At 37.5% G+C, this 12,549-nt stretch overlaps 1 protein-coding gene across 1 annotated transcript in view; it reads right to left on the reverse strand.

Moving 5' to 3' along the window:
• LOC133663273 (receptor activity-modifying protein 1-like) overlaps positions 1–12,549 on the reverse strand; it is a 159,577-nt gene that overhangs the window by 53,655 nt on the left and 93,373 nt on the right. The window contains exon 2 of the mRNA XM_062067626.1: positions 4,875–5,010. Within this exon, the coding sequence (XP_061923610.1) occupies positions 4,875–5,010 (136 nt within the window). The remainder of the gene's footprint in view (positions 1–4,874; positions 5,011–12,549) is intronic.

Raw genomic sequence — 12,549 nt, forward strand, 5'->3', positions numbered from 1 at the left:
GTGTGGTGTTCCTGGGATTAAAGGCCTCACCTTTTCTCCTCCAAACATATTGCTGGGTATTTTTTGGTTTCATCTGACATCACATGGACAAAGATAAGACCTTCTGGAGGAAAGTTCTGTGGTCAGATGAAACAAAAATTTAGCTGTTTGGCCACAATACCCAGCAATATGTTTGGAGGAGAAAAGGTGAGGCCTTTAATCCCAGGAACACCATGCTTACCGTCAAGCATGGTGGTGGTAGTATTATGCTCTGAGCCTGTTTTGTTGCCAATGGAACTGGTGCTTTACAGCGAGTAAATGGGACAATGAAAAAGGAGGATTACCTCAAAATTCTTCAGGACAAAATCATCAGCCCAGAGTTTGGGTCTTGCGTGCAGTTTGGTGTTCCAACAGGACAATAACCCCAAAAGTGGTAAAGGAATGGCTAAATAAGGCTAGAATTAAGGTTTTAGAATGGCCTTCGAAAGACCCGACTTAAACGTGTGGACAATACTGAGTCTGGCGCATGTGTGATACGAAGGGTCCACTCTGGCAGCCCACACCCACTCGAGAGATCTGGTCTTCAATCGCATACTCTAGGTGTGTCAGTCCAGTTTCTCAAAAGCCAAACATGATCAGATTAAGGTGTTTCTATGAGTTGTAGGATGCTTCTTTAGAGCCAAACTTTTTAGGAAATGTAGTGAGTGACAAGTCCTGTTGACTTACCTCTGACAGGACGACAGTCTTCTCTTTCTAATGTAAAATTCCAGGGTCTTGCACAAACCCAAAATTGGTTTCTTCGTGAGCCTTTACTGAATTCGCATTACGAAATGTGCGATACGAAGGGTCCATTCTGGCAGCCCACACCCACTCGAGAGATCTGGTCTTCAATCGCATAATCTAGGTGTGTTAGTCCAGTTTCTCAAAAGCCAAACATGATCTGATTAAGGTGTTTCCATGAGTTGTAGGATGCTTCTTTAGAGCCAAATTGTTTAGGAAATGTAGCGAGTGACAAGTCCTGTTGACTTACCTCTGACAGAACGACAGTCTTCTCTTTCTGATGTAAAATTCCGAGGTCTTGCACAAACCCAAAGTTGATTTGTTCGTGAGCCTTTACTGACTTTGTATTTCGAAATGTGCGATACGAAGGGTCAACTCTGGCAGCCCACACCCACTCGAGAGATCTGGTCTTCAATCGCATAATCGCACAAACCCAAAGTTGGTTTGTTCGTGAGCCTTTACTGACTTCGCATTTCGAAATGTGTGATACGAAGGGTCCACTGTGGCAGCCTACACCCACTTGTGAGATCTGGTCTTCAATCGCATAATCTAGGTGTGTCAGTCCAGTTTCTCAAAAGCTAAACATGATCAGATTAAGGTGTTTCCATGAGTTGTAGGATGCTTCTTTAGAGCCAAACTGTTTAGATAATGTAGTGAGTGACAAGTCCTGTTGACTTACCTCTGCAAGGACGACAGTCTTCTCTTTCTGATGTAAAATTCAGAGGTCTTGCACAAAGTTGGTTTGTTCATTAGCCTTTACTGACTTCGCATTTCAAAATGTGCGATTAATTGATTGAGACTTTTATTAGTAGGTTGCACAGTGAAGTACATATTCCGTACAATTGACCACTAAATGGTAACACCCGAATAAGTTTTTCAACTTGTTTAAGTCGGGGTCCACTTAAATGATCATGATACAGATATATACTATCATATATACTATCATCATTATACAGTCATCACACAAGATAATCACATTGAATTATTTACATTATTTACAATCAGGGTTGTGGAGGGGGGGGGGTAGGATATGGACAGCAAGTAGTGGACATAGAGAGAGAGAGAGAGCGAGAGAGAGAGAGAGAGAGAGAGAGAGAGAGAGAGAGAGTGAGAGAGAGATCAGAAGGCATAAGAAAAGAAAAAGTATCTGCATTTGATTGTTTACATTTGATTATTAGCATTTGATTATTAGCAATCCGGGGAGGGTGTTAGTTTAGGGTTGTAGCTGCCTGGAGGTGAACTTTTATTGCTGTTTTGAAGGAGGATAGAGATGCCCTTTCTTTTATACCTGTTGGGAGCGCATTCCACATTAATGTGGCATAGAAAGAGAATGAGTTAAGACCTTTGTTAGTTCAGAATCTGGGTTTAATGTGGTTAGTGGAGCTCCCCCTGGTGTTGTGGTTATGGCGGTCATTTACGTTAAGGAAGTAGTTTGACATGTACTTCGGTATCAGGGAGGTGTAGTGGATTTTATAGACTAGGCTCAGTGCAAGTTGTTTTACTCTTTCCTCCACCTTGAGCCAGCCCACTTTGGAGAAGTGGGTAGGAGTGAGGTGGGATCTGCGGGTGGAGGTCTAGAAGTAACCTGACTAGCTTGTTCTGAGATGTTTGGAGTTTAGATTTGAGGGTTTTGGAGGTGCTAGGGTACCAGGAGGTGCATGCGTAATCGAAAAAGGGTTGAACGAGAGTTCCCGCCAGAATCCTCATGGTGCTTTTGTTGACCAGAGAGGAGATTCTGTAGAGAAATCTCGTTCGTTGGTTAACCTTTCTGATTACCTTGGTTGCCATTTTATCACAGGAAAGGTTAGCCTCTAGAATGGAACCTAGGTAGGTGACCTCATCTTTCCTGGTGATACGGAGGGTCCACTCTGGCAGCCCACACCCACTCGAGAGATCTAGTCTTCAATCGCATAATCGCACAAACCCAAAGTTGGTTTGTCCGTGAGCCTTTACTGACTTTGCATTTCGAACATTTAAATGTGCGATACGAAGGGTCCACTCTGGCAGCCTACACCCACTCAAGAGATCTGGTCTGCAATCGCATACTCTAGGTGTGTCAGTCCAGTTTCTCCAAAGCCAAACATGATACGATTAAGGTGTTTCCATGAGTTGTAGGAGGCTTCTTTAGAGCCAAACTGTTTAAGAAATGTAGTGAGTGACAAGTCCTGTTGACTTACCTCTGACAGGACGACAGTCTTCTCTTTCTGATGTAAATTTCCGAGCTTTTGCACAAACCCAAAGTTGGTTTGTTGTTGAGCCTTTACTGACTTCGCATTTCGAAATGTGCGATACGAAGGGTCCACTCTGGCAGACCACACCCACTCGAGAGATCTGGTCTTCAATTGCATAATCTAGGTGTGTCAGTCCAGTTTCTAAAAAGCTAAACATGATCCGATTAAGGTGTTTCCATGAGTCGTAGGATGCTTCTTTAGAGTCAAACTGTTTAGGAAATGTAGTGAGTGACAAGTCCTGTTGACATACCTCTGACAGGACGACAATCTTCTCTTTCTGATGTAAAATTCCGAGGTCTTACGCAAATCCAAAATTGGTTCGTTTGTGAGCCTTTACTGACTTCGCATTTCGAAATGTGCGATACGAAGGGTCCACTCTGGCAGCCCACACCCACTCGAGAGATATGGTCTTCAATCGCATAATCGCACAAACCCAGAGTTGATTTGTTCGTGAGCCTTTACTGACTTTGCATTTCGAAATGTGCGATACAAAGGGTCCACTGTGGCAGTGCACTCACACTCGAGAGATCTGGTCTTCAATCGCATAATCTAGGTGTCAGTCCAGTTTCTCAAAAGCCAAACATGATCCGATTAAGTTGTTACCATGAGTTGTAGGATGCTTCTTTAGAGCCAAACTGTTTAGATAATGTAGTGAGTGACACGTCCTGTTGATTTACCTCTGACAGGCGACAGTCTTTTCTTTCTGATGTAAAATTCAGAGGTCTTGCGCAAACCCAAAGTTGGCTCGTTCATGAGCCTTTGCTGACTTCGCATTTCGAATTGTGCGATACGAAGGGTCCACTCTAGCAGCCCACACCCACTCTAAAGATCTGGTCTTCAATCACATAATTGCACAAACCCAAAGTTGGTTTGTTCGTGAGCCTTTACTGACTTCACATTTCGAAATGTGCGATACGAAGGGTCCACTCTGGCAGCCCACACCCACTCGAGAGATCTGGTCTTCAATCGCATAATCTAGGTGTGTCAGTCCAGTTTCTCAAAAGCCAAACATGATCCTATTATGGTGTTTCCATGAGTCGTAGGATGCTTCTTTAGAGCCAAACTGTTTAGGAAATGTAGTGAGTGACAAGTCCTGTTGACTTACCTCTGAGAGGACGACGGTCTTCTCTTTATGATGTAAAATTCCGCGGTCTTGCACAAACCTAAAGTTGGTTTGTTCGTGAGCCTTTACTGACTTCGCATTTCGAAATGTTTGGCCTTTTATAAAAACTGATTATGTTGACGGCCAAGATACAGGACAAGTTTGGCAGCTTGCTCATGTCTTGTCCATAGGAAGTGCTCATATGGATCAATTCCACCAATTTTACATATTTCTTGTGGCAGGCCTTTGGAACAGGGTCCAGTTAGTTATAATTCAATCCCAAGGTTTTTTTTATTTCGTACAATCCATTTTAATCCAGTTTGTTGCTCTCTGTCACAATACCGCTGGTTGAGTACAGCAATGTAAAGAAAAACTTTGCCAACCAACAACATCACGTTCAACTTTCAAGCCCAGTATGAACTTTTCTATATAAAAGTGACTGATGTTTCAGCTTTAACTGTCTGGACGTGCCTTCAGTTTCCATTGTTTACTCGTACAGGGAGCTACATAGCTAGTGAATGAGAGTAGAGTTGCTCACTCCCAGGAAAACTCTGCCTCAGAGTTTTGGCAGTGAATTGCAATTCACATGCTCGGCCACTTGCAAAAGAACTCGAACAAGATCAAAACGCTGGGTGACGCTGTAGCATAATGAAGCGTTAACTTGCCTCAATCCACTAAACCGAAAGGTGAAACTGCCTGTTCAAAGTCTCATGCAAATATTGCATGTTAAGGTCACATTATGGTGCTTGTCTACATGTACATGTTGGGTTGGCTGTACTCACTCGACGGTGTCCTCCCAGCTGCACCAGTTTTTCTGATCCAGCTCTTGCATGTCCAGTCCGAATTTGGCCAGACAGAACTCCTCTATGGCGTATTCATAATGGGGTCCACAACCAAGTGCTGACATACACTGAGTCACTGTGAAGAGAGAAGAACAGGGGAATGCATGAAGATGGTCAAATGCCGAAGCTGTTCTTTTAAATATAAAAACTATTGAGTGGAAATTGTTGTCAGTGTTGCAGAAAAAAAGTTCCTGGCTTTATTCTAATTTAGAAATAAATCAACATAATTGCTGTCAAATGAAAACAAAAGTTAAAAGACCTCTTATGATTTCATATTTCCTGACTTATAAATGTTGTTACAATGTTGGATACTGGCAAAGCATAAAAACATAAGATGCATGCATTTTGGCGTGAGGTTGTGCACAGTTTTGGGTGCCTCTGTTAACGGGGTTTTGCAGTTTGGCTATGTCGTGACATCACAGCGAGGTGGAAGCACTTACTTGGACATTTAGTAAAGCTCCTCCCCCTCTACTTCAGGCTATGAGATAACATAAAAAAGGTAAGAAAGTATTATTTTCATCTAATCATAGCATGCGCATAATAACACTGACATGCTGCTAAGAGTCAGAATCGATCAGCGAGTATGCAGGTGCACTTAATGTTGTGACCGGGTGAATCTATATAAGGTTTTTGAAGTTTATTTTCGACCGTGTCTGGAAAAAAAATAGCGGTGATGACTTCAAGATACATATTTAAACAGCGCACATTTTCAAATGATAAATTATAACACTTTTGGAGAGGGTGGTGCGTGGTTTCATTATAGACAAGCCGTAGAAAATGGATGGATGGATATATATATATATATATATATATATATATATATATATATATATATATATATATATATATATATATATATATATATATATATATATATATATATATATATATATATATATATATATATATATATATATATATATATATATATATATATATATATATATATATATATATATATATATATATACATACACGTATATGTATATATACACACACATACAGTATAGACACACATGTATATATATATATACATATATACACATATATATACACACATATACATATATATATTCACATATATACATTTATATACACATATATAAACACACACACATTTGTATATATACACACACACATGTACACACATATATACACAAATATAGATATATAAACACATACATACACATATATATACATATACACACATATATATATATATATATATATATATATATATATATATATATATATATATATATATATATATATATATACATATATACATATACACATATATATACACAAATATATACAGTATATACATACATACACACATATATACTGTACATATACTGTATACATATATCCATATTAACATATATACACATATATAAACACATTTATATATACATATATACACATGTATACAAAACAATATAATATAAGTCTTCTTGTCAAATCACTTCTTGTTAAAAAAAATTATATTTGCTTTTACACACAGTTTTACTAACTGTGTGTCTTTTTTCAAAAGGATTTACACACTTTTCCCAACACAACATTCAATTTTCTTAATTCCTAGATTATTTGCAAAATTACAAACTTCGGTCAAAACATATGCCCAGTCATCAAAATAAAGCAAGCATTTGTAAAAAGGCAGTTTTATTGTCATCTCACTCACACAGACTTCAAATGATAAGACACTATTGGAGTGAGTTACCCAGAACAGTGATAAATACAGAACACATTTGTAAAAAAGCCTATTTTACTATAAGAAATCACATGTTTGGGGCATTTTGCCCGACCTTTTTAGCATATGTGATGAATGATTACTGTAACTTGACAAAATATATTGGCAAATCCATAGCAATCGTCATTTTTTACTTTGAAGTGGGCCTATATGTAAGGACCTAAGAGAAAGTAAAAATATCCTGTCATCTTTTTCAAGAACTGCTCAACAATGATGCTGCAAACTGCAAATATTTATTTTTACCACAGTCAGGTAAAGTAACATATCACACAAGTCAACAATGACATGCAGCACATTTTAAAATCTGAGACCAATAAAAAGGTTTGAAAAAAAAATCTGGAGATAAAAATGTGTGTATCACAAACCTAGTGTGTGTGTAAAGTGTGAAAATGTGTGTATCATAATCCTTATATGTGTGCAAGATGTTAAGATGTGTGTATCACAATCCTTATATGTATGCAAGATGTTAAGATGTGTGTATCACAATCTTTATAGGTGTGCAAGATGTTAATGTGGAGGGGGGCGTGGTCTGTGGGCCTGCCGCGCAGCGGGGTGTGTAAGGACCGGCCTCGAAGCCAGCGGCAGGTGAGCAGATTGCCCAGCTGGGGCTGGTTATCTAATCACCAGTCGCCTTCATTAGCAGCAGCCGGACTGAGACACGGTGTTGGAGTTAGAGTAGGAGCCAAGAGCAGAGACACGCCGGACTGAAAAGTCTTGAATACATATTGCTGGAAAGCAAACCATACTTGTGTATGACAAATAAAAGACTTGCTCCAACCTGTATACCGGGCTCAAGAAGATCTGTCGGCATCAGAAGAACCCACCACACTCGGAGACTTCCACAGTTAAGATGTGTGTATCACAACCGTTATATGTGTGCAAGATGGGACGGTGTGTGTATTTTGCAAAAATTGTGAAGCAGAGTCTATCTGCGCAGTGGTTTTGCTTACTGTGTGTAGACTTTGTTAACTTTGTAAAAATTTGAAATTTAGTGTGTAAGCAATTGGAAAAAACTCTGACAGAAAAGAAATACATCTTGAAGGTGGAGAAATATGTTCACCTTTTTCTTTTAATGCGTTTAGTTCAGTTCAGTTTGAGTTTATTTCGAACATGCATACAATGTCGTACATCACATATTTCCAGTTGTTTCATTCCAGCACGTCCAAAAAGGAGTAGGGAGAAGCAGAGCTTATTTAATCCAACCCGTTTTCATGTCATAGCAGTTTTATAACATTTCCTTTATTATTGATTGACCATGTCAGATGTGTCCACTAACCATACCGTCTTACTAGTCGTAAGTGTTTTGATGAATCAAAAACAAAGTAAATATATATACAGTGTATATATACTGTATATATATATATACAGTATATGTATATATATATATATATATATATATATATATATATATATATATATATATATATATATATATATATACAGTATATAAATTATATTATGCCACAACCCACATCGCAGATTCCCTGATGCATACATTATCAATTAGTCTAATTGTTTGCGCACTGTCCTCTAACTCTTACATAATTGCTGGATTGGAAAGAGATGTTTTGTAAAGCCAACTGACTCTGACCACGTCCGTACACAACACTTCAGTCAATGCAAACCTATTCTATAGGTGCAGGAGCATAAACAAATGACCTTGGACCCGGCATTTCTGTGCTTCTAATCTCTCCTCACGGTTGAGGTGACTCTTAGAAATCATCGATCCGTGAGTGAATGCCCACTAAGAAGCTCACGTGTGTATGTATATATTGTGGAGTAATAATCGTAAATCGCTTCTGTTTCTAATCATTACACAACATTATTACAACCACACGGGACAGACAAAAAACCCATTGAGGTACAACAATATTGAAAGACTATAATGCTGGAATAATAATACAGAACAATGTCAGAGGTGCAGTTTGCAGAACTATGGTATTTCTTACCAATGAGTTATTTTATTTGACCAACTTTTTATCTTAAAAGATTACAACAGAGACATTCTTTCTTAGCAAAATGACGACTTATCCTAGTTTCTACCCGTGATGTGTGATTAGGGGAGGCAGTTGGGATGTGCGATTTTCGTGAAAAAGTAAGTGATCGCAATTGTAATGCTGATCCCCTCTGGCTGACACTGTATTTATTTTAGTCCCCCGGCTGACAAGTGGCTAGCAGTTATATACAGCATGTATCTCTATACACAGTGTTTTGGTTACTATAACCTTGATATGAAATTCTCATATTCTTACATCCCGAGTCACTGGCTACTGTCATTTTATTGTACATTTTCCTTACAATGTGGCCATAATAATGTACGCCATGAATACAGATATTATCTAAAAATGTCAAAATTCCTGTTTTTCCTGGAAAATCTTGTTTTTTTATCCTTCTTTGTCCATCTTGATGAAAATGAAAAACCCTTGTTTTCCCCCATTTTCCAGACAAACTACTCATATGGATTCTTCAATCTTCACTCCAAGCAGTGTTTGTAAGTTTTACAATGTAACTAAAACTGTGTGAGGTCTGTAGGAGTGGTGTCATGCATATTTGTGCGTGCTATCGTAATGTAATGACGCTAGCGTTGTTAGCATTAGCTAATATGCTAACACATTTATGAATGTCTGTGTTAGTATTCTTAACTAACAATGGCATTCTTTTTGTATCGTTTCAGTTTCAGTTTTGGTCACAATAACCTTGATATGAAATTCTTACATCCCGAGTCACTGGCTTTGACTACTGTCATTTTATTGTACATTTTCCTTACTATGTGGCCATATCAATGTACTCCATAAATACAGATATTATCTAAACCTGTCAACATTCCTGTTTTTCCAGGGAAGTCTTGTTTTTTATCTTTCTTTGTCCATCTTATTTGTGATAAAAATGAAAAACCCTTTTTTCCCCCCATTTTCCAGACAAACTACTCATATGGATTCTTTAATCTTCACTTCAAGCAATTTTTGTACGTTTTACAATGTAACTAAAACTGTGTGAGCTCTGTAGAAGTGTTTTCATGCATATTTGTACGGGCTATCGTAATGTAATGACGCTAGCGTTGTAAGCATTAGATAATATGTTAACACGTTTACGAATGTCTGTGTTACTATTGTTAACTAACAATGGCATTCTTTTTGTATTGTTTCAGTTTCAGTTATGGTCACAATGATCTTGATATGAAATTCTCATATTCTAGCATCCCAAGTCACTGGCTTTGACTACTGTCATTTTATTGTGCATTTTCCATACAATGTGGCCATAATAATCCATCCATCCATTTTCTACCGCTTGTCCCTTTTGGGGTCGCGGGGGGTGCTGGAGCCTATCTCATAATAATGTAATCCTTAAATTAGATATTATCTAAACCTGTCAACATTGCTGTTTTTTCCAGGGACATCTTGTTTTTTATCCTTCTTTGTCCATCTTATTTGTGATGAAAATGAAAAACCCTAATTTTCCACACAAAAGTCCCATAATTTGAAACACAAGTACGCAGTTTGCATGAACCAAAACCACACAAGAATAGTGCTTGCAAGGGCATCTCGGCAACAATTGAGGTGCTGTGCTCCTTATTACGGTCAGCATTTCAATAACTGTTACGGGATATTTTAAGAAAAACTCCTACATTTCTGGTATGTACAGAAAGAAAATGCAAAAAAAAAAAAAAAAAAAATTGGTACTGTAAATTACGGACTAAAAGCCGGAATTTTCCTACACTTTGGACTCTGCGGCTTATAAAACAGTGCAGCTAATTTATGCATTTTTCTTTGCTGACGGCCATAATGCAAATAATTTAAAAAAAACCAAGCAAATACACTGCAAAGGTGTGTTATTGTTTGACGAGTTCGCTCACTGCAGTGTCCTTCCATTTAGTGCTTTTAACCGGAAGTAAAAGTGTTTCTAGCCGTCCATTGCGTTTTTACTCATATGGATACTTCAATCTTCACTCCAAGCAATGTTTGTACGTTTTACGATACAAGTAAAACTGTGTGAAGTCTGTCGGAGTGTTTTCATGCATATTTGTACGTGCTATCGTAATGTAATGACGCTAGGGTTGTTAGCATTGTATTGTTTTAATTTCACAATTTCCTCAGTAAATTCACCAAAATGTCACTGTGGAGTTATTGAGTCTATTTAGCTGCTTTTAGAGCTAGCTTACGCAGCTTGTGGGTCCATGACGATGACTTCTCTTTTGTTTGATCAGCCGTTTTACTGCCGTGTTACGGACAGTGTTTGTAAACAATTAAGGTATGTAAATAAACATTTACAGAATATTTATGTGTAAATAACAAATTTTGCAACATATACATCTGCGGCTTTTAGTCTGGTGCAGATAATATATGATTTTATTTTTCTAAAATTAAAAATAAAATTATTAAAAAAATAAATTTAAAAATATATATAAAAATAAAAAGATTACTCCCTATGTGTATATGTATGAATGTTTATATATATATATATATATATATATATATATATATATATATATATATATATATATATATATATATATATATATGTATGTGTGTGTGTATATATATGTACATTATGTATCTGTTTATATATTTTTATTTTATTTTTGATTATTATTATTATTAATGTATTATTATTTCTTTTTTGATGTATTTGTAGATACTACTTAGTTTTTTTTTTGCTGTTTCTTTCTTTTTTGGAGGGGAGGGGTGGTATGGTTGGGATATAAACAAAAAATATTTTGACATTTAGGGCAGACAACAGATATATGATGTATGTGAATATGATGTAATGGATAGGAATGTCTGATGCTGGATGTCAATAAAAAAAAATTAAAAAAAATAAAATAAAAATAAATAAATAAATTAACAGGTGCGGTATATATCACGTTGATTTATAGCGCCGAAAATACGGTAAGCAACGTTTTTGAAGCACCGCTCACTGTACAAGTCAGTGTGCCGCACAAATTATCTTGAAATGGTCACTGTAGAGGAGGGGTGTTTAATGTGCGGCCCTGGGGCCCTCGACAGGTTCTAAAAATGTAATGAGATATTAATAGGGTACACGCATTATATATAACAGTAACAAGTATTTCCTTTGTCACCTATAACACAAAATCTTGGATAACAATATTTTTTGGCATCTTTAATGCTATTTCCTTATTAAAGTTTGGACACCCCCACTTAAAAATAAATGCAAAAAATACAGTTCTGTGGTAGTTTTTACAGGCCCAGTTGATATACACCATGTGAAAAGGTCACATAGTCCATCCAGGCGGAAGTCAGTTCGGTGCATTGAAAACATTCAGTAAATACATAGTGAGCGTGCAATGACTCAGATATGACTGATAATCTGTATAGAAAGAAATAGGAATATGATGTTTTTATGATGTCATTGCATACAATCAAAAGGTATTTTTTCTTCATGACTTTCTAACCTGCTTTGCACACATAACACCGTAATCCTCACTAATTACAGGCACGGGTAATCCTCGGTTTTGTGGATACAAAGCACTTCTGTCAATGATTATTTAGCACAATTAATACTGCACAACAAGAAAAAGTTACAAGTTACAAGACTACGTACAGTGTTACTTTAACCGGTGCTTTTTGTTGTGCTTTTATGAGCATTTCCGCTGCTGGTTGAATTCCAGTATTATTCAAAACAGCGTTGTCGTTTGAGCAATAAAGAGTTAGTATACTGTGGAGGGGGGTGTGGCCCGCGCGCCTCCTGCGGGAAGGGAGTGTGTATGGCCCGGCTTCGAAGCCCAGCTGGCAGGTGAGTAGATTGCCCAGCTGGGGCTGGTTATCTAATCACCTGTCTCCTTTATCAGCAGCGTCCGAGGCCATGAGAGCAGACAAAACCCCACACGAGCGAGAAGAAGGCCGCTGG

Source organism: Entelurus aequoreus, linkage group LG13, assembly GCF_033978785.1.
Source record: "Entelurus aequoreus isolate RoL-2023_Sb linkage group LG13, RoL_Eaeq_v1.1, whole genome shotgun sequence".
Lineage (NCBI taxonomy): Eukaryota > Metazoa > Chordata > Actinopteri > Syngnathiformes > Syngnathidae > Entelurus > Entelurus aequoreus.